General features: G+C 36.5%; 1 protein-coding gene across 2 annotated transcripts in view; it reads right to left on the bottom strand.

Moving 5' to 3' along the window:
- Positions 1-23,687, bottom strand: part of PARPBP (PARP1 binding protein) — a 39,016-nt gene extending 15,329 nt beyond the window's left edge. For both annotated transcript variants that reach the window (XM_051784693.1, XM_051784692.1), the window contains exons 1-6: positions 23,538-23,687; positions 16,293-16,523; positions 15,377-15,484; positions 13,718-13,888; positions 10,994-11,148; positions 1,512-1,695 (exon numbers count right to left, since the gene is read on the bottom strand). In XM_051784693.1, the coding sequence (XP_051640653.1) occupies positions 1,512-1,695; positions 10,994-11,148; positions 13,718-13,888; positions 15,377-15,484; positions 16,293-16,523; positions 23,538-23,687 (999 nt within the window). The remainder of the gene's footprint in view (positions 1-1,511; positions 1,696-10,993; positions 11,149-13,717; positions 13,889-15,376; positions 15,485-16,292; positions 16,524-23,537) is intronic.
- Between the last annotated feature and the right edge of the window lie 619 nt (positions 23,688-24,306).

Here is a 24,306-nt window from a genome sequence, read left to right on the forward strand (position 1 = left end):
GGGTTTCTTTATTAAGTGAAAATCAAAACAAAAAAACCCAAGTTCTATGTAAAAGTCAGCACAAAGCGTTAATCTTCGCTGTCCTGAGATCCTTATGGAACAGTACAGATGTTCTATTTTTTTAATAGAGTTCTAATTAATTTGGAAATCTTAAGGGACTTTTTCAATTTTGCTTTCTTTTTTCATTACAAAATGTAACCTATTGCTCTATATGTTTAGTAAAATGTTCTTCCACACCAAGCTCCACTAAAATATGCCACTTGATATCACCATCTTAGCATTTATCTAATCTCCCTTTTCCACCCCTCGTCTCTATGAATCACGTTTAAGAATAATCATTAAAATATACCTCCATCACAAATCTTCACAAGACTTCATTCACATCAACAAAAAGAATTTCCTACACCAAAACCAAAATAACATAAACACGACACTGACAAAGGGAAACAATTCACAAACACTCTACCCCTCATCCCTTCACAATTACACAAAAAAAATTTCCTCACATTTACACTGCTCTCTATCAGTGTTCAGTCCACATTTTGCCCATTACCTCTCTCAACTACTGTCCTTATCTCTAATTCCTCAGGCCCACACTGGGCACCAGAAAGGACTGTGGTGGGTTGACCCTGACTAGCTGCCAGTTGCTCACCAAGCTGCTCTATCCTTCCTCCTCCTAAACAAAACAGGAAAACATCGTGAAAAAAAGCTCAAGGGGTGGAGATGAGGACAAGTTATTCACTTACCAATTGCCATCATGGGCAAAACAGACTTGACTTTTTCAAATTAATGTAATTTATCACCAATTAATCAGAATAGGACCCCTCCACCCATTCTTCCCAGAGTCCTTTATTGTGCTCTCTATACTTGTCTTACAGAATTTTAAATATCCTGATTACTTCCATTACTAAAATGATTAAAATCATTAATACTTTCATCAGTGTCTTGAAACACCAAACGAGAAAAACTTATACATTAAATGCTTGAGGTTTTTATTCCACTCCCGCTCCACATTTCACCGTTTTAGACCTTTTTCATATTTAACCTTATTTTAAATATGAAACACTTTGAAATACTTGATGCTGAACTAATTAAACCTGTGTATTTTAATCAAAAATTACTGATATATGTTCTCAAATCTTAATTCTACTTTCATGAGATTCTTTTGTTTGGAAACTTGTTAGAGATTTACTGCCTTTCAATTAGTGGCAAACCCAACACATTTAAGTATTTACATCTATAATAACTGCACAAATAAATTAAGTTTTGGAGAGTATTTTATTTACAATTTTGAGGTAAGAAATTTAGTTTAAGCAAATCCGCAGTGTAATCCTGAAGTGTAAGTCTTTTAACAAGTTTAAAACCACAGTGTAGAGGAAATGACGCTACTCTGTACCGTTAGGAAAAGATTATAGATATTCCTTTAAAAATGAAAAAGAACAAAACAGGCAAAAGACATTTGCTTTCTTATAAAAGCTAAATAGTAAAAAGAACAAAAGAAGTCCCATTACCCGTGTTGGACTGACTCCAGTAGTGCTAGCAGTCAAGATTTCCTGTTGTGAATCGATAATATTTTTAATCTTCAAATCCAAATCTCGTACAACTTCCTCTACTGCCTGACAGAAAGGATCCCCATTGCTTCGGCCTTTTATCAAATGCATCTTCACTGTTGACAGAATTCGCCCCCCTGCGATTCTGAAAATAGGCACAGGGTCATCTCCACATTAATCTTGGCAACACTTTAGTATACCTATTAATGTTGAACATAGCCAGTCTTCACAGTTAATCAAAGAGAGCAGCTTTGATCTTTTAAATCAAACAGCAGTGTAGAAGTATTGTCCAACATAATAGTTTGCTAAAAAATAAAAAAACCCAAAGATTATAAGGAAAGGTAATGAATTCAGCATTTAATAATACTTCGAGCTGCAACACAAAACTAACTTCACCTTAAAAGTTCAAAGAAAAGTACATTCTTTAAACCTACAGTTACTGTTTTGTTCATAAACTGTTAAGAGTAAACAACACTTTTTACTCAGATGCATTCCCGTTTAATACCCTATTAAATTTCTGAGACCTTTGTGCTTTGTGAAGGTGCTTCAAAATTCCAATTTGCTTTCAATTCTATTTAAATAGACAGCAATTAGACCACGTGAACATCACTGTTTGCTATAAAGGTGCACACTGATCATCTCTTTCTTCAGCAAATGTGTCTTAACTAATTAAGACTTTGTGAAAGACAGAATAAACCCCCCTGAGTTAAAAGCTTAATAATTTTGCCCATTATCTACACAAAACATTAAGTATGTTTTATCATTGCTTGAGCTTGGGCAAAGAAAATAAGGTGTTACAAGAACCACTCAACTCTCCTGCATCAGAACGTATCTCTTCCCAAAAGCTTTTTTTTTTTTTGATTAGTTAGGTTTATAATCCAGATCAAAGCAGAAATGCAGCATGGGGACTGTAACCTAACATCAATATAGCTCAGACACCACAGATTTAACCATACTGTGGACAGTACAAAACAACTCCATATTTACTCACAGACCTTGAACTCTTGAGCTGCTACTGGCACTTACAATAGAATTCTTAGATATATCTATAACACTGCAAATCACAGTTCTGTCAAAAACCCAAAGCAATGGCTTTATTACTCCAGGTCACACAGCCAAGAGTGACCTGATGACTTATTTTCGACTTCCTCTATGCTTACTGCTGTCCTTCACACTCCTGCCGAATTACCCTAAAAGATTACTTTGCAAATTCAAAGAAAGATATATTTTGCAAACATTAAATTCTGAAGATGAATTTTAGAATTCTAGTTGGGAGAACCTCCACCACATGAAACTCTGCATGTCTACATTCATATAAAATATAAAATAATTGGGCAGAACTAGGTAAGAATAAGAATTGAGTCAGAGGAAAAATAGTTTGTTTATATTGTTTCCAGTTAAAATACATGGAGGGAACTGAGCCAGGGACTTTACTGTTTTGGCTTATTCTGGTTGAACAAGACTCCTGCAAATAACTTAGAAAACCTGAAGTTAACATGAAACTTCTCTTTTTTTTTGCTTTTTTCTGGTTAAAATCCAAGTATTTCCCCACAATTCTCAGCAATTCCACACTTTTACAGATTAAAGATTATTCAATTCACATCAGATTTGCAGGCTTCATTAAGTAGAAAAATTTACGCTTTGCAGAAATTTAGGCACAATGTAAGCACTTGGCCAAAAGAAAAGTCACTATGTCAAGTCTCTCTGTCCACAAGTCAAGACCCATCCAGATCTTAGAAAGGATAGTTTAAAAAAAAAAAATAAAATAGATGCTGTTGCACCACTGCTCCAAACCCCACAATTCAATTTAACCACAAAAGAATGAAAAGTTCAAAGGGAGGAAAATAAAATCCACTACAAGCTGTCCAGAGGTAAGAAGAAAGCACTGTTGAAGAAGAGTTGTGTTTCAGAGGTGCACATAGGAATTGTAGCCAAGTCTCCTGATGCTTCTTGCCAAACTGCTCTATTTTCCTCAATCCTAAACTTGCACTTTTCAAAATAATATCCTCAAAAGAGAAAAGTATTGTATTAAATGAGGAGTATCTGTTCCATAAATACTGCGCTGAACCTAGAACTCCAAGACAAACAAGCAGGTGAAAGGATTGACCGAAATTTCCTGTGAAAACTAGGTTCAATTCTTTCTGTCTACAGATATATTGACCTTATCTACATCTTATCATTTCCACACATTTAATATATATATATATACATGTACGTATGCTGGAAGAAAAACTATTATTATATAACTAGCACTGGGCACCTGCACAGTTAATTAAGATCATCGCTATTCTTCATTTGCCTCACCAGCTGGAAAGGGTCAAACACTACCTTCTTCCATTACACAGTCTAAATTTACACTCTTTTTTCTTATCCACAACAGCCAGGACTGCCGGGTGGGTGGATGAGGGAAAAGTATGTGATTGCACAATTAAAGACTATGTTAATGTGAACATCTCAGGCCACTGAACTAAGACTTCACTAGCAGCCACTAAATGCTTAGTTTTACAATGTCGAATTAACTTTTTTTTTTTTCAATTAAAAAATTCACAAACATTTTAGATCAACTGACAGAAGGAATAACTTAACTGTTTCAGCTTTAACCAGCACTAAAAGAGTAGACATTTCAGGTGGGATTCAGCTCACCTATCTTGCAGCTAGAGAAAAACAGATGTCTACAAGTAGATAAAATGAATCATATGCTAAAGATGCCTTATTTGAACCAGTGTTTCTAAAGGGAGTTTAAAAAAATAGTACAATGTAAAACTCTACCTGTTAACTAGGCATCAGACAAATCATATCTTCTGTCACTGGTTGCTTCTACTAAAAATACTCTCAGATCTTGTGTCCACTTGAACCCTTCTCACCTTATATCATCTCAGTCCCAGTTCTGACTATTTCCACCTCCTTTTCCTTAGCAAACCGTATTTTTTTATGTAGAGGTAACTAATTTATAAGAAACTAAGAGCATGCTTTGTCTATTTGGTTCCTACTGAGATTACACTTAAACAACCTCCTCTCCTTACCAAAGATCTAAATGGCATTGGCAAGAACTCTTCTTACAGAACTGAGGCCTTAGTATGAAAAATTAATATGATGAAGAGCACTTTTATTTATTTTCTAGAAATAGATCTTTTGTGGAAAAGACTAAAGTAGCATAAAGAAGAAAAAAAAGTTGAGGAAAATGGACAATACTCAAAACCTGATAAAAAGCAGAACAGACTCCTCAAGCCTATTCCAAGAACAGAAAAGAATATATAAATATTCTATTACACTAAGGTCAACATTTTAATTCATTCATTTCAACTTCAACAGAGGTAAAATAGGGATGATAAATATATAGCTATCTGACCTAGGTAGTAGGAACAAATATCTTACAACAGATCGCAAACACCTAGTGATCACGGGGTGGGGTGGAGATCACAGCCTTTTTTCTTTGTTATGGATTTATAAGATGTCTTCGAACTTGATAAGAACTGAACAGTTATCTAAATTTTTTAATTTAGAGCTATAGAAAGAGAGCAGTAGTAATTCCATTCTCAGACACAAAGCAGCAGATGTCAGCTAGGGCTTCATTTACCTGGGTAGAAGAGTGGGACAAAATTTATATAGGAAATGGTACAAAATACAAATGCTCCTAACAGAGCAGGAGCTGTGCCTTTAAAGCAACTCTAATGTGTTTTTTTCTAGTTATGTTATAGGAATAAATTAAGAAAATTAGTAGTTCATGTTAATTTAGATTTCAAAATTTCAACAATAAAATCATATCAGGGAACTTATCTAGATATTGATTACATCTGCAAAATAAAAAATAACTATATCAAAATACTCACAGTGTTTTGATGGAATTTATATAAAAATTCCACCTCAAACAATGGATGGTTGCATTATTACTCTAATTTCTTAAACCCTACAGAAGTTTATACTAGGTGAAGACTCTACCTTAAACCCTTTGGAGTTTTGCAGATCATTAGATCCACAATAAAAACACAGCAAAAAAGAATTCTGTAATTCTGTTGCTGCTGCTGCTGATTTTGCTGTATTGGCTAAAATTTCTCTTTTAGTTTGGTGGAAGAAACTGGAGAGACTCTTCATATTCTCCATACTATGTTACTTAAGTCTGGTGATAAAGTTACTGTAAAACTAAACAAGTATTCTTCCCAGAATAAGATTCTTGATAAGCAGCCATGGAATCCCATGTGAGAAAGTTATAAAAGGTAAAGGAGCTCAGGAAATTTGATGCTATTAATTATGATAACATTAATTATATTATACAAAAATAATACTACAAGCACAAGAACAGTCCATCACAATGCTTAGGGAAATATGTAGAAATATTGGTAGACCAGCTTGGCTCAAACAGTGAACTGATGACACTTTGAATGCAAAAGAGATTCACACAGGATGGTGAAGAAGGGATGGGGTACAAACTATCTAGAAACATTGCCAGGGCATCTAGGTTTGTTGTCAGGAAAATTAAAGCTCAGCTGGAGTTGAGGAATGTTAACAAGGAATGTTAAAGGAGCTTCACCTACTGAACAAAGACAATGAGGAACCTTTGCTGAAAGGCACAGTCCAACAGTGTGGACACAGATAAAATTGAGGGACTCTGTGCTTTCTTTGCCTCAGTCTTCACCAAGATGGTCTCCCAGGCCCCTGATTAGAGAATGCTTTCAGAAAAGAATTGTCAGCAGTGGATAAAGATCAAATCAGGCTTTACTTGCCAGTACTGAGTACATACAAGCACATAGAACCAAATGGACTGCATTCAAGAACATTAATAGAACTGGCAAATGCACTCATAAGACCACTCTATACCATCTTTGAAAAGTCATGGTGACCAGGGGAGGTCCCTGAGAAACAGAGAGAAGCAAATCATTGCAAAAAAAAAAAAAAAAAAAAAAAGACAGTCTGGTTGGATGGACAATTAGATAAGGAAAAAACTGGTTAGATGATCGAGCTCACTTTATCTGGAGGCCAGTAAAAATGGAGTACCATAGGGGCCAATCGTGGAACCTGCTTTTTTCTGTTGTCTTTGGCAGTGACTTGATGATAAAAATACATGCTTATGAAGTTTTCAGATGATACCAAATTGGATGGAACTGTCAATATGCTTGAGGGCAGAGCTGCCACGCAAAGATACCTAAACAGACAAAAGGAACAGGCTGACAGGAACCATACGAAATTTAACAACACATGCAAAGTCTTGGAAAGGAATAATCCCTTGCAATGATACAGGCTGGGGAGCAGCTCTATGTAAAAGAACCTGGGAGTCTTGGTGCATGTTCAGCAAACTAGCCCTGAGCCAGGAGTATGCCTTGGCAGCAAAGAAGGCCTACAGTATCCTTGGCTGCATTAACAGTAGCGTAGCCAGTAGTCTGAGGAATGTGATTATCCCTCTCTAATCAGCACTCGTTGGACCAAATTTAGAATACTGCATCCAGTTCTGGGCCCCCAGTCCAGGAAAGACACTGATAAACTGGAGTGAGTTCAGCAGAGGGCTGCCAAGATGGTCAGGGAGACATGCCCTGTGAGAAGCAGCTAAGGGAACAGCTTGTTCAGTCTGGAGAAGAGAAGGCTTTGAGAGGATTTACTGACAGCTTTCCAATAACTACAAGGTGGCAACCAAGAAGACAGAGGCAGCCTCCTCATGTTGACAGTGAAAAGAGACAATAGACATAAATTGAAACAAGAGAGGTCCCAACTCTATATAAGAAAGAAAACCCACAACTTTTCACCATGAGGACACAAGCAGTGGAACAGGTTGCCAAGAGGGAGATTGAAAACCTCCAAGGATTGAGTCTGCACAAAGCTTGACTGAATAAAGCCCTGATTAACCTGAGTTGACCCCATAATTAACCCTGGTTTGAGTGGGATGTTGGACCAAAAACTTCCCGATGTTCCTTCCAACCTGAATTACTCTATGATTCTAAGTTTAAGGAATCCTATATACAATGTTTTGCATACACTCACACAACTTTCCAGTAACTTTAGACCACAAAACTCCAGTGCTGCGTGAAAGCTGTCCAATTAACTCAAAAATTCAGCACAAGCCCAGATAAAGTACAATATGCTGTCTCTCCCAAAATACTGCATCTCCAGATGCAACCACAGTTTCACAAAGGCAACATACAAGAAATAGCATTTTTCCCTGTCAAGGGAAAGCTGAATGCACTAATCCACATGATCAAGGTGAGCTGTATAACTGCTACAACCGGCTGCAGGAGGCTGCTCAGGGACCCAAAATGCAAACCCGCTCCGAAGCTCCGCTGTCGCTCCAATGGATTGAGCGAAACAACACGGGGAGCTCGAACCAGCTCCGATGTGAGCTGGGCGATGGTGACACCCAGTGGTCACCGTCTGCACCGAGGGCAGGGCCCATCTCCTAGGAGAAGGTGTGCTGCCAATCTCCCAACTTTCCTACTCCATGAAATCAGTATATATATGTATATGCACACCTCCCCCATACGAACCATCAAGTGCAGCACCCAATATGGCAAAAGACTTCCCATCGTTCAGTTTTAAGTCACACTTTTACCGAGCTTGAAAAAAGTCACTCCAGAAATATATTAAGTTCTTTTGGCCTTAAAGAAAAGAATTTCCAGAATGATTAATTAGTACTGCATTTTTTCATTCATACCAACAAGAGTTTTCAGACCCTAAGGTGTATAATAGTCATCCACTTCACTGACAAATACATTGTTGATATGTTCCTTGACAAGAAGCAGGCACAAAGAAGAACATCCAAGCTCTCCATTTACTGTATAAACATTGTCCAAGTCTTATATGTACAGTATCTATAAACAGTTTTAGCATTACAAGTTTTACAGCATCCTTAAATGTTAAGGAACGTTCATGTTACTGATTCTTGAAAGATTAGTGATTTCTTCTAATCTTAGACATCTGGAGAATGAGGAGAGGCAAACTTGAACTATTTCAGCATGCCAGAGATTTGTGAGAATGTTCGTTCTGCTCAGTGAACACACCTTGAAACTGCCAAAGTTCATTTTGTCTTTCCATTTCTCCTGCTATCAGGAGTGCTACAGTTGAAACAAATCATCATAATTTCATTAAATTTCCACTCTGTTTGACAGATTTTCCTTCCCTCATCTCATCTACTGTTCACTTTCTTAGCTGAATGATGGGGAGATGAGAAACACATTTTTTTTAATTCTCCACATATTAGGAGTTACTTAGTTGCACAATATCTCCCACCATGTTCAGGATATCCTTGAGCACATCCCACCACTGTCCAGCATCTTCAGTTTGGTTTCCAGATTTCCAAAGCAAAGGACTTGATAGAGGCAGATGAAGAAAACATTTTTCAGCATGTGTCCCTCCATGTCCCAGTACTTTTTTTAGCTACTTTGTAAATTGTGCAGGTAAAAGTTTCATAACATCTCCACTGTATCAAGACGAAACTGAAATAACAGACTTCCAATCATTAAGTAAACAACCAAAAATACTTCAGTTTTCTAGTGACATAGCAAATACAGACACCTGGTTATTGCAGGTTTGCTAATCTCTGCATCAGAGAAGCAGCAGTGCAGTAGACAGGTTGTCCAGTTTGCTCCTGGGTTTCTCAGCAGGCTTCTAAAGACAAAGCAATTGAAACTTCTGCTGCTTTTTTAACTCTGCTCTTTAGTTTGCAGGAGCTTTACAAATTTCTTGTGTAAAACTGCATCCTCTGAAATTCACAACAACTGCCATATCACAGGCAGGACACACAGACAGTCTTCCTTTACATGACATACCAAACACTCAAAAACATCTTTTTGTTGACCAATGCTGTGACCCTCACTGTTTCTAAGCTGTATATCCTAGATCTATAATATTGGAGAACATCAACATAGTAATGAAGATTCTTTCAAAGACAGTTAACTGGTTGGTATGTTTCTATAAGCACCGAGCTACTATATAGCTACATATATAAAGACAATATTAGTATTTTATGTTGAGAGGTTATAAAGCCCATATAGAGAGATACCAGAAACACGACAGTACCATCAGCTTCCACTCAGGGAGACCACCAGTGATACCTGTATGTATTCACTCAACATAATGAGCACACCAGAATCTGAATTTAACAAGTTTTATATCCCAGAATAAATGGGATAGCAGGTACAGTATGGAAAGCTACAGAATAAATATCTCAATGCCAAAAAGAATTTCCAAGCTCTAGAGAATTCATGCAATTAGAAACTGATAATTCCCAGCAACTATACCACTCTGATTTTTGTTACATTTAAACATTCTCCTTTTTAAATAGAGGGGTAATTAACAAGATGAAGCATTTTATGTTATACTTTTCTGAACTGTGTATACCTGATAATGTGGTCTTTCCATCGTAAAAAGTAAGTTCATGCACATAAATGTTTTTCCATTTCTCATTTTTTAATCAATGTACAGTGTCAGATATGATTTAAATAAAGAAAAAAGCATATAGTATACATTGAGCTAAGAGTTTTCTTTAATCACCAGCACAGACAGTACGTCTTTGGGATCCAGAATGTTGAAATGAAAGAACAAAGAAGCAGAATAAAAAAGTAAGAAAAAAACTGCAAAACAACTTCACAAATACCTCTGCTTCTATATTTAATGTAAACTGAACAGAAACTTAAATAACGCTTATGGTTTTGCTTATAACTTTTTTTTTTTCTGCTGTGAGGATTAGATTCAATTCAAACTAAAAAAAGAGTCGCTGGTATCAAGGACAGAACTATTACAGCTGATTTGCTAAAGTTTTGTATGGAAAAATTACTGATTGTAAATGAAAAAAATTACTAATTTCTATAAAGCTTAAGAAAATAGCTCTTCTGTCTGTAGCAATGCCAGCATTTATCAATTCAAATTCCTGTGTTACATTTACGCTTCTCTAATTAATCATACATTTATAAGCCTGCCCAAAAGACTAACTTCAGTTCTTCAAAAACATTCAAAATTAGCTACTCCAGCAGAGCCTTCCTAAGAAATTATTCATATGCTTCACTTATGTAGCTAAAATAAAGAAAAAAAGAAAGGCTAAATAACGAACATTGTCATTTTTTAGCAGCAATAAAGACTCCTTTACATAAGAGTAAAAAGAATGAAATGACAAAAAGGAAGTCATTAACTATCAAGAAGTAAAGCACATGTCAGTTTATGTACTTACCAGACTCACAAGATAGAAATCTTTGTAAGCTCATTTACAACTAGGGAACTAACCAATTCACCATACATATATAGATTTGACAAAAATCTAATACAAAAAAAACCCTTCAAAAAGCCATAATTTTACTCCAGTTGTTTTTCAATTAGTTATATTTTAAAACAAGGTTTAATTTTCACTTACTCTGAATTATTTAATAAGTACATTATTTGATTTTCTTTTGTTCCTTCTTGTTGGAACACATACACAAGAATAAGAGGTGCTCAACAAGACAAAAATATAACAGAAAACATGTTACCTGGGATTTAAAATTTCACCAACAATTTCTTGCAGCTTGTCAATAAAAGTAACAAAGCTGGAGAGCCCCTTTACGTGGGCTCTTAAAGGATCATATAAAGAAGATGCACAGTCTCTTCCTCCAAGTTCTATGGTTCGGATAAAAGATGTTGCCATCTATTAGGAGAAATATTCAGAAATATGAAACTGTAGACATACATGAACTGTACACATGTTGAAGTGGGCCTCTCCCACAGTTTTGCAAACAGTGTATAACAGCTGGCTGATAGCAGAAATAACTTCTCTGAAATCAATAGAATGCCTCAATGAAAAGTTTTGGACATCTCACCAAAAATATTTGCAAGATCAATACTTAAATATTTCAGTAGTATTAAAAAAAGAAAATACAAGCCAAAGTTAAAATGACCCAGTGAATTTGATATTTATATTAGCCCTTTGAAAGCTTAGAAAAAAACTTATTAAAACAGGGTATAGAACTCTTGCTGTTGATGCTGTTTAAACACTCATGCTGGCCTCACAAAAACTACTCTTATATTAAAGGCTGTCTATGACCCAAGAATAATTTTAAGATAAGCATGCAAAAGTTGACTTCAGTATTATATCTATTTTCAGAGATGCAAATAATGCATATTCAAATCTTAGGAAAAATGCTACAAAACAATGAAAACAAGTGGTGTGTCAAAAGCAGTATACCTTGGAGTACAACCCCTGAAATCTTAAGGTAACAGTCAGAACAAAAATCCTAGCACTTGTTGAGAAAAGTGAAAGTAAAGATAACAATCCAATACACTTGAGACACATTCAGTAATATTAAGTCTACATATAAATTTTAATTTCAGACTCTGGAGCTAAATCATAAAGATCTTAGGACTGGAAAGAGTAAAACTGGAATTACTCCAGTAAAGAAAGTAAACCTGCCAGTATTCCTGTCTTTGTACTAAAGATTTCCTGTGGATCAAGTACACAGTTCATAGGACCTTGCCTTCCCAAGGGAAAATATTCTAGGTTTGCAAGATTTCTACAAGACAGAGATGCCAAAAAAGAAGACTTCTTTACATGGTAGAGAAGTTTTCCCTCTGGCAACTGTGAAGAAGAGGTAGTAAATCCTGTCCAAACACATACAGGCTTCTTTTACAGAGCATTAGGAGCTAAAATAACTAATACTGGAACCGAGATTTCACAAATTTTCTGTATTCATTAAACAACAAAAATTAAGAATGCAGCTGCTTCAGTGCCTGCTACATACCCATATTGTTTTATCCTTGTCTGCACTAAGACTACTCTGCTGCAAAATTTGGTGATTATTTTGAGTATGAGGGACTACAGTGGTTCTTTGGAGAGAAAAATTCTTATTTACCCTATCTGAACTACTTCTGAGATGGTCCTGTGCTGACTATAACTACTGCAAGGATAAATGCACCTCACATACCAGACTAGATTCTTTAGCAACAAGCCTCTGGGAGCACTGTATTTTGATGCTGTAGCTTTCTAAATTCATATACAAGGGCATTGAGAAAGACTACAAAACTGTCTGCAGGGTTTTTTTTCTAGTTCTCTGCCTTTGAGAGTAAAAATGAGCAGAAATGTCCCATATCAATCTCATCTTAAAGACTATTTCAAGACTGATCAAGCTACAAGTGACTAGAAAGCATTACCCTCCCCAAATTCTGAGTCAAATCTGAAAAAAAATGCAATACTACACTTACAAACTTCGGCCTCTATTCTAGTCTACATTTCAAAGGAGGGGTTTTGTCACCAGATTGCTCTAAGAAAAGAAATTTCTTCACAGAAATACTTCAGGTTCCAGATGTCTAAACTTTGACAAACACACATAAAAATGCTGGTTTACTATTTAACCAAAATAACTACAGCACTTCAAAACTGAAACACATTGTAATGCATCATTAATGGCTTGGTTTGGTTAATGTTAATACTACATTGATATTTATTGAACTCAGTCTCACTGCTATATTGGGCTTGTATGATTGGGTTTTGGTAGGCAGGTGGTACAGGGGTGGCTGCTGTGAGAAGCTGCTAGAAGTGTTCCCTATATGTGATAGAGTCGATGCCAGTCGGCTCCAAGACAGACTGAGCCCACCAGCAACAGCTCCTGGGAAAACCAAAACCAAACCAAACCTGCACAACAGCAGCCAAAGAGAGGAGTGAGGATATGTAAGAGGAACAGCTCTGCAGCCACCAAGGCCAGTGGAGAAGGAAGGGGAGGAGGTGCTCCAGGTATCAGAGCTGTGATTCCCTTGCAGCCCATGGTGATGACCATGGTGAGGCAGCTGTGCCCCTGCAGCACATGGGGGTCCACAGGGGAAGCAGATCTCCACCTGCAGCCTGTGGAGGGCCCCACACTGGAGCAGGTGGATGCCTGAAGGAGGCTGTGACCACTCTACAAGGCCAGTGCTGCAGCAGGCTCCTGGCAGGACCTGTGGATCCATGGAGAGAGGAGCCCATGCTGGAGCAGGTTTGCTGGCAGGACTTGTGATCCTGTAGGGGTCCCATGCTGGAGCAGTTTGTCCCTAAAGGACCACATCCCATGGAATGGACCCACACTGGAGCAGTCTGCAGAGAACTGCAGCCCACAGGAAGGAGACGTTTGCAGAGAACTGTCTCCTAAGGGAGGGACATGGTGGAGCAGGAAAAGAGACTGAGGAGTCCTACCCCTACAAAGGAAGTTCATTGACTCTGAAACAGGAGTTTCATTTGACACACATACCAGGAAAATGGACATTTCCTTCTTCTGTGAGGCATGTTTCAGGTTAGTGAAGGCTTCTCTACCAAGTCCTCTGTCAGGAACATTTAGAATATGAGCCAATGCCAGATCATCCTTAGAATTCACCAATAGGCTTAAATATGAACAGACAGACTTCTTTGCCAGGATTGATGCCTGTATAAGAAAACAAATTGGTCATCCCACTGCTAAATTATGTTCCATTTTATTTTAAAGCTAATTAGACATGTACTGATGCGATTTCTGGAAGAGTAAGAAAATCACCTTGCATAATTTCAAAATGCTACTTTATTTGTGAGGACTCTGCCTTGATGAAAAGTAAACATGGCAAATAATCAAGAATTACATATACTATTCTTGAATATTCACAAAATATTTGAGGGTTGGATCTCTAGTTATTAAAATTGGCTATAAATTTCTAGTTAGAAATGTCTTCACATATATACCTTTCCTATCCCAAGGCAAATATTAAACTAACTAAGAATTTGTCATTAAGTTCAAATAGACTAAGATTTTAAACTACTTGCCAGCTCTGCAACAGATTCAGTGATTTTTCTCTTGACTTCCAGGGGATTTCAATCAAAGAAACTCCACTGATTGAGTTTGGACAAAAAATTGTGACCCACATAACCAAAATATAACACTGTAATTGCTAACATTGCAGCACTGTTCTGGACCCTGTAAGAACAACAGGACAAATTCTGTCCCAGGACAGAAGAATTTGCAGTTTTCTACAAGCAAAGATCAAAAAAAGACCATTAATAGAGGAAAGTACAATGAGAAAACTTATATCTCCTATGGAATGTCTTCTTATTCAACGGAATGTATACAACAAAAATGTAGACAGTATCAAAACCTAACATGTATGTGTGACAGCCTGCAAAGACAGACCTAGGAGAATATAAAAAAGCAAAGAATATTTTTACTGCACAAGTCAGAGCAGCAAGAAAGCCATTATGTTAGTGGTACAAATGCTATTTAGGTGAGAGTTCAGAAAATATTTTCTTGTTCAGAAATATTTTGAGTTATACTGAAGTATTGATTTGAAACTGCCACTTATGAGAAAAGCAAGTTTGGAAATGAGTAAAGCTACAGCACTTCAAGCATTGTTATACAGCATTCAGAGGTTCTTATTTTGGTGGTTGAAAGGGTAAAAGGAAAGAACCCAGTACTCCCAGAGAGTCCTCAATTCCTCTACAGGGACAGCCAAACTTTGTTTGCTTTGCTACAGCTGCCACTTCAGTGGCTATTTAGATTTCTTCTGTATGTAAGGGAGTATGAGTTAACAAAATGAAATCAAAGAAGTTTAGTTCATTTTGCAGCATTGGGAAAATCATTTAACACTTACTCAAGACAATGTCTGAGTGATGCTGTACGTGTAGAAAAATTTATTCCCTGGTGTTTCAATGCAGATTAAGTCTACATCAAGTACCTGCAATAAAAGGACTGTCTCCCAGATATAAATTTCAGCACATAGCCCCGTACACACCTACAGTGTACTCAAATCATACAGAGTTTGAATACACAGGTTCTATACTTTTTAAACCAGCCACATTTGAATACCAAAATTGGAAAAGGAAATGATGCTATATTTTAACTTTTCAATATATACAGAACATTACAACAGACAGAAATAATTTTTACCTTCACATTCTCCTGGCCCTGTCTGTCGACTTGTGTAGGAGTAGGAAGAACAGAACCACTATTTTCTTGCACATTAGTTATGCCAGAAATGAATTCCAACAGCTGAACCTTTAATAAAAAGATCAGAATAAACTTCAATATGAAGATGACTAGAAAGCAAAAGTGGTTTTAAAACCTGGTGTAAACCTACATCTCTGCCAGTTTGGTCATGTTTGAGGTTAACGCAGCCCTTACAACCTACTTTTGGTTTTAGTCTTTAAAAGTACAACCTATGTTTTGGAGAATATTTAATATCTTATGCCAAGTTTAGGAAGAGCTCATTAGCCCACTCAAGTTCTCTGTCTTCCTCGTGAAAACAGTGAGGGGGAAAAAACACATTAAAAAAACCCAGACAAACAAAAGACCTGCAACAAACTGCAACAGAGCTGTGACTGAGTGGCAGAAGTGGAACCTCTTTTGGATTCTGAAAAAAAAATCTAACTTGGAACTAAACGTAATAAACCAAAGTTTTTGCTTAAAGAGCATAGTATTTTCAAAATGGGAATAATTAAAAATATTATGGCTGCATATCAACATACATCCAAAATTCCATGGCACGTGTTAATTACTAAGATTTATTCCAGTTTTACCAAGTTTCTACAGTTCATTTTTCACTTCCACGTATGGCAAGGAGCAATATATTCATAGAAGAGTTGTGGGACTCACTCATCCAGCAGGACAAAAGGAAGAAATAATTTTTGAGTAAATTTAAAATCTCTTTAAAATATTTAATAATTTAAACTCAAGTGCTTCCCCTATAGAAACACTAAGTAACTTTTATGAATAACTCAGAGATCCTGTGTATAATTAAAAGTGTCATAAATCCATGGAACCAAAAACAACCAAAACAACATCAGAGATCAAACATAATACTTACAGGGGCTATGCTTTCATCTTCAGGTAAAAGTCCAAGACTATAGCACTTCTGACATATGTCTACTAGATCTAACATATTGCTTTTTGCTAAGAAGGTGTGATAGGCTTTTTTAACATCAGTATAATCTTCAGGTTCTTTCATGTTTTCATATGATAATCCCAGTTTGTCATGTAACAAATAGTTCCAAGTTTCCAGCACATCACTAAGTGATACCGTGAAGTCTCCATGGTGCTAATAGAAACCAAAAAAAAAGCAAAAAATACTGTTTCATATTCAACATAGCTTTAAAAAATAAATTTAAAACAAGTTGCATACATATTTTTGAAAAAACTATTATCATCTAAGTTTATAATAAACAAATTCTTACTTGTAGTTGAAGTTCTTCCAGTGCTTTGCATCTACAGTTGAACTTTGTTATACGCAGTATTTGTTCCTGATCTTTAAAATACCAGATATGTATATTGGTCTTTGCTCATAAGAAAAGACACTGAATGTTACAGGACTACTTCTTGCCTAAAGTTATTTATTTGCAGAAATAGTTTTCAGCATGGCAGGTATTTACTTCCCAAAGGCAGTAAACACAGCTCTCTTACCTTGCTTCAGGCAGTAATCTAGGAAAACGTGTCAAAAAAAAAGGAGGGGTTTTTTTCCTGTGTTAGTACAGCTATACTTTAGCATAACATTGCTGCTAGATCCTTCTAATAAATACATTAAAGCAATGCACACCCATCTGTTACTAGCACCACAACTAATGTTAACTATACAGCATAGACCACACTCATATCCAGCTTCTGGCCCAGTGTCCCTGTCCCAAGTACCCCTCTGCCTTGTCTTCTAACTCCTTGCTCTTACCACCTCCTCTTTCACAACTTACACTCCTCATTTTTGCCCACACACTGCTCTTTGATCTATGTACCAGGCCCCACTTCCTGCTGCTAAACTTTTTCACCCAAGCTCCTTTTATTCGAGTTAGACCTCAGATTATGTGCAATAAGTAATTTCACAGTTGTAGCAAATTTTCCAGTTTTCATCAAAGAAACAGAGTCCACGCTACTGGTGCCTAAAGCATTCCCCAACACATGGCAGCAAAAAAAAGCTGCCATGTAATTCATCGTGTAACAGAATATAAATGCCCTGGAAGTGAGTAACAAGCCTTGCTTTGCTATGTCCATAAGGGCAGACAGTGCCTGTCTAATTAAACCCGGAAAGGTTTAATTCTATTTCATGACATTTTCACATTAAGCAAATTAATTACCTATAAACACCATTAGCAAGGGAACATAACACGAAACACAAAAACATGAGAAAGTCCAGTAATTTAAGTCAATCCAACCCAAATGATCCCTCCTTAGGGTTCTAGCATATTTAGCACAACTTTCCCAATAGATTTGGTTAAATACACGATTCCAAAATCCTGAAATTATTTTGATATTGTCTAGGAAAAAAACTAGGAGTGAAAATGAGAGTACTCATACATATTACTTTCAGAGCACTTTTTGCCTTCTAATTTGTGCATGGGTTATGATAAATCAACTCTATGAACTTACATGCTATTCCACATATCACCAGAATATTAAAATGTCATGTATGTTTTCTGAAAAGCACTTGACTTGCATTTCAGCCTCTCGAAAAATTAAACATGTAATCATAGTATAATCCAATTTAAACAGATCAAAACAGCAGTAGATTGGGAAAAAAAATGTTTTCTCACTTTGTTTTGAAACAAAATCCTCCAGAAGTACTAAGTTAAAGCACTACTTCATATAGTATCTAATAAATCAAAACCTTTCCTCACCAGATCAAGGGCTTGCAGAGATTAACAACGTTTATATTAGCGCTGCAAAAATATTTTAAATACAAATAAAGTTGCATTCCAGATACTAACCTTCGTGCTCAGGTGTTCACTGTGATGCTGTATTCTATTACTTACACAGTCCATTGGTCAAGTATCTGGTTTTAAAATTAATTAAAGAAATAATGTACTGTTTTGCAGTAAGCATATGTCAGCTGGCTCATAGCTTAAGGAAGTTCAAAAAGCCCCATGCTTTCATTCCATTATAGGCACGGCAAGTACTTTGTTTCATATGCATAAAACCAATAAGATATTATTGGTTCCATTCACTTCACTTCCAGATAGGGCCATATGCTAAGTTTCCTTGGACTCTTATATTAGAATATCTGAAATCCAGTAGCAACATTACATGCCTAAAGACACCATTTTTTAGTATTTTTGTAGGTATTGCAAGCTTTCTAGGGCTAACTACATAGCAAATCAGCTTTTTTCACTTTATTTTGACAGAAAATTGTTTTAAAAACCAGAAAGTTGTGTATTTCAGCAATAACATGTTGTCTCCCACCTTCCCCAAACATATGGCCACTAGCCTTTTTCGGAATATGTGTGTAAAAGACTGCTGTGCTTAACCATCACCCACGTGTTTTCTCTAGTTCTATTATTTTTAGGCATGCTCCTAGACTGCAGTATTGTTTCTGGCTTTGTCCTTGAGTTTCTGTGAGATTCTGCAGTCTTGTCACCTCCAGTCCTACTAAGCCTTCGTTGCTTGCATACACTCTCACACAGAGAAGTTCCCAAACAGTGGTATAAAAAGCTCATTGAAGTAGTATAAAGCAGCATTTTGACTAAGTATCCTGTAACAGTAAATGTTGACATTGCCATGCAGAGATTTAGAAACTGGTTCATATAAACACAAGTGTATGGACATCTGATAGTTGTTATATTGCAATCTGCGGAAGCAGTGAAGGTATAGGTCAATATTCCAAGCTTACAGGAATTACAGTATTACTTGGCATGGGTACCGAAGACCTTCTTTTTTGTTCTGGGAGGAGGGGGTGGGTGTGGACAGTGGGGGTGTCAAGGGAAAAAGCACCAGGGTCAATGAGAGTAGAGGTATTCTCTGTTTAAGGAGGACTAGAGAGCTACTGTATGTACGGGTCAACAGAACAGCAGTTGCAACAACAGAATCATGAAACAGGCAAAGTAAATATTGTAGTCATCCATCCAACAAACCAGTAATTTCTGAAGTCAACAATATCAACTACAGTGGTAATAAAAACACATGACCAAAAAGTTAGAACCCTCTTAGCTAGAAACAAACAAAACAAAAACACACACACACCACATCCATGCTCCCCCCTCTACCCCTCAAAACAGACACCTGTAATACTATAGAGGAGAGGGGTGGGAGGGAGAAGACAAAGTCCTATTGATAAGTTGGGGAAGATGCCTCAAAATTTAAGTAGCAAGAGTTTTTTGACACAGTTAAAACAACTCCAGCCGTTAAGCAACACAAAAACACGAGAAACAATAACTTAAATATTTATGATTTGGTTACAGAGGTTATGGGAAACTACAGTAGAACAGTCTCAGTATATCATTTGCTTTAAAAAAAAAAATCCAATTAAATATTTATTACTGCAACCTTTTTTTCTGAAGAAGAGCCTGCCCCTTGTAGAGGTGATTACTCAGCACTGGTGAAACCACATTCAAGTACTGTGACCAGTTCTGGGCTCCTCAGCACAAGGGAGACACACTGACAATACTGGAGGGAGTCCAACAAAGCTCAGTTAATCATCCACAAAGATGATTAAGGGACAGGAGAACCTCAGGTATGAGGAAAGGTTGAAAAAGCTGGGGCTGTTTAGGCTGGAGAAAGGAATGCTCATGGAGGATCTCCTCAATGCATATAACTTTCTGAAGGGAGGGTGCAAAGAGGATGGAGTCAGGCTTTCTTAAGGTGTCCAGTGGTAGGACCAGAAGTGATGGGCACAAAGTGAAGCACACACGGGTTCCCTATGAACATCAGGAACATCAGGAAACACTTTTTTACTTTGAAGTATTGGCACAGGTTGCTCAGGGAGGCTACGGAGTCTCTATCCTCAGAGACACTTAAAAGACATCTGGGCAACTGAAAGTCCTGGGTAACTGGCATTGCCAGGTTGTCCTGCTTGAGGGAGGCTGGATAAGCTGAGTTCAGAGGTTCCTTCCAACTTTAACCATTCTGTGATTCTGTGAAAAATTAATCATACTGAAGAACAGCCAAGACAATGTCTCTTGGTAGCATCATTACAATATGTTACAAGCAACATATTATATATAATTGCTTCCAAGTTGGTAGGAGAGTCTCATTACCAAAAGGGAGACAGATACAACAGTTCAAGGGACTAACACTGTAAACCAACTCTGCATTTTTCTTCATTTGCCAACATGGAAACAGGACAATTTGGGAAAATCATTTCAAGAAATACAAGACACTGAGCAGAACATAACGCTCTTCAGTCAGCATACAAAATGCACTCACAGAAGCACAGAGTAGAACCAAACCACACACCAAAACTGCTTTTGTACAGACCAGAAATATACAAACACAAATTTCCAAAGGGAAAATGTATTTCTAAAATTAACATTAAAGAACTTTTTCTGTCAGTATCACAGCTCTAGTGCTAGAAGAGATTTACAACACCTATAAGAGTAGTCTGAGAATTTGAACTCACAGTTTCAGGAAAAATAATTGTTTTATACATTTTGGTTTTCCCCACTACTAGGTAAAACAACCATGATCTGAAAACGACAAGCTAATTATTTGACCTAATAATCTATCTTCTACCCCTTCTGATCCACAAGTGCAAATACACTCAAAACAATTAGCCTCAACTGAACTTCATCTTGAAAACTCTTATTTCTATTTCTAACCTTAAGAAAGGTTCTTCTCTTGAAAGTGTTCCTAGATTTTAGATCTATACTAACAAATCTAGGTAAAAGGTACTTGCTTTCTCTACAGACCTTATGTCACTTGTCTTTATGCCATATGGCCACGACTGTGGTACAAAACAAAGTATTTTCAGAGGAATTCAAAGCATAGATTTTCTTTTTTCTTTCATCCCTGCTACTTGATCACTGTTTATCAGACTGTTTGCTACCCTCATTCTGGTGAAATTTAAGACTAACAGATTATCAAACTTTTAAAATTTCCAAGAGTTCTTCAAAAAGCTTTGTTATTTTTCATTTCTCCTGCAGATAGAGATAACAGTTAAAACATCAAATTCATTAAAATTGTCCAGTCTGATAAAGAAAGAAAATAGTTTTTTTGCTGTTTGTGGTAGCTTGGATTTTTGGTTTGGTTTTTTTTTTCCATTAGAGCCAGTCAATAGCCTATTAGCACAATTATTTTTATTATAGTAATTGACTATATTATTACAATAGATGTCCATCCTACAGGTGTTACGCTAATAATACAAAATTATTGTATTTAAATCAGAGACCTAACAAGGAACATGCCTACAGCTGTAATGCTTTACATCTAAGTTTGAAGTTTCAGGGCTGAACAAAATAAAACAGACACATTTTAATCTAACACTATGAACATATACCCATCTGAAGAAACTGAACTTCAGAGGTGGTACGTGCAGATGTTAAAATAGTTTTAATTCACACATACGGTTTATATATACCAATAATTTGTCTTATTAGACCAATTAGCATAGTCAGAAAAACCAAATCAGGTTCTGAACATTTAGTCTTTCTTCAGATCTGAAGTAGAAGCTATATATTTTAAAATTCAATTACTTGAAAATAACTGCTATAATTTTTGTTAGATCATCTCTGAAAGAAAAGATACATTTGGAAAGGAGGAATCTTCACTGGAGGAAAAAGGAAATAATTGAACAAACTAGTTACCTCTAGTAGAAGGGAAAAACTTACTGTAAGCTGTTAGGAAACAAGGAGCAACAAACCATAAAAGTATCATCTTTTTCATGTCTGTAATTTTTGGCATCCAACAGAACACATTTTAATTCTCAGAGTTGGCTTTGGAAAAGTGCTTGTAGCTTTCCCTTAGAATCACAACAAACATGACAAACAGTGATTGCCTCCATAGGTAATTAGTTTTCCAGGAGTTCATTTTGATGCACGCATGCTAATCCTCCGATTTTACCTACACAGGTATTGCGAGGACATCAGGCCCCTGGTTGGAATATATTACATTTTATGGAGTACAAATGTAGAATACTGGGATTCTAATGTTTTTGATGCGACATTTATTACATTGGAGATGAATTGTCTAGTTTTATACTGAATGTTTAGACAAGACATACCCCCAGTCTGCACATTTTAGACTACAAAGTTTTTTCTGGTGATGAACTCAATGACACTAAAAAGTGGTTCTGGAAATATTTCCTCGGAGATATAATCTTCTTCCAGTACAAGTGGCAATTTTTTAAATAATATGTTGCAACTAGGCATGCACAGACTGAAGAAGGTTTTCTGTTTGTTTGGGTTTTTTATTGGTTTGGAGATTTGACTTTGGTGTGGTTTTGTCATTTGTGCTGTGTTTGTTGATTTGGTGTGTTTGTTTTGGTTTTTCAAACTAAAGATTTGTACTCCATGTTTGATTTACTTTGCAACATCTGGGTAAGTCTGCCAACAACGGACTTATTATTTTCACCAATAATTAGGTTCATTGATCCCAAAAGATATCTTTAGGTTATTGCAACGAATATTGCAATAGTTCTTACTAGATGAAACACATGCAAAGGTCTGATTGTATGTTGCAACTGTATCTGATAAGTTTCAGATGACTCCTAATGCCCAATCACCCTGCTTTAACAAGCCACAGAGCCTCTTTCAGAGGCACCTCAGGGTTACACCTCCTCTTCATCATTTGGCAGACACCTCTTGTGCAGATCCAAAGAAAGCCACGTAATTCCTACTGGTACAGGGTGTACACTCACAACTTATATGTCCATATAGGTCTTCATCTGATGAGTGTCAGAAAAAATGGCAGCTAAAAACAGACTGTTGCAAGTACAGCTCATGCAGACTATACCAAATCAGTTTTACACTGATATCCTTCTCATGTCATTCCAAAGAAGTTTTGGAGCACTCAGAAAAAAGATGTATCCCAAATGCCATAGTTCTCCCACCCCGACCTACACACAAAAGAAACATGGAAATTTTGATGGAAATAAACAGAAGCTACATGATCAGCAAAAATATGCTAATGTTTAACATTAAATTCTGGAGCTCAAATATACACTTAACGCACTTCCATCCTCCCATCTGTCTTGCAGTTCTTTTTCCTAAGTCCTGATTCAATAATCATATTAATTTTAGTGCCTTGCTGCATCTGACTCTCAGATGCACCCTGTTTTAACAAACAGCAATGAAGTGACCAAAACTGCAGTAAGTGAACCAAGTTTAAGTATCAAGAACATACTGAAAAGAATGCTAACCTGTTTATTGACTTCAGCCATGGACAGTTGCAATGCCATCAGCATGCAGTCTGCTCCACATACCGTAGTCCTTTCAGAGTTTGAAAATAAACGCCATTGCCTTCTGAAACACTTGACCAAGTTTAAAATTTTTTGCTGGAAAGTAATCATTGTCTAGAGTAGAAAACAGAGATAATCAAGAGAAAAATGAATATAACTATGCAAGAAGCATATGCATGACTTCACCTTCCAATAAGCTGTGCAAATCCTGTTGTATTTTCTTAAAGATCAAGTTCCTTCAAGAAACTATTTCCACTTAACCAGAGTTGCCTCACTGTGACAAAGCAACTGTGAAGATAAGGGGTTAAAAGTATGTCACACCTTCATGAAGATCCCTCTTGTACATTATACCAACAAAAAAGAATGTTATCACAAATATGACAGTCTTTTTGTCTCCAAAAGCAGCTTCAGAATGTCTTCTGTAGTTTCTGCATTCACTATACATTCAGGTCAGGGTATATGGGGATGTTTTAAACCTGGAAAAAGAGATTTAGTATTTCTAAGACTTACTAACTAAGTTAACTCTAAATACTTTTGTTACCTATGTAGTCTTTATTTTTATTTTTCTTTTTAATTCTGTAAGTCTTTATCTCCCCTATTTCCTCTGACAATAATTGGACTACTCCATGCTTTGGTCTTTTTCACCTTCTTGCATTTGTCAAGACATAGGTACTAGACACTGTAGTAAAAATTTGCCTTTAAATTTGTTCTCTTCTGAAACAAAGTTCCC

Source organism: Manacus candei, unplaced genomic scaffold (assembly GCF_025592945.1).
Source record: "Manacus candei isolate 608988 ecotype Guabito, Panama unplaced genomic scaffold, ASM2559294v1 h1tg000018l, whole genome shotgun sequence".
Taxonomy (NCBI): Eukaryota; Metazoa; Chordata; class Aves; order Passeriformes; family Pipridae; genus Manacus; species Manacus candei.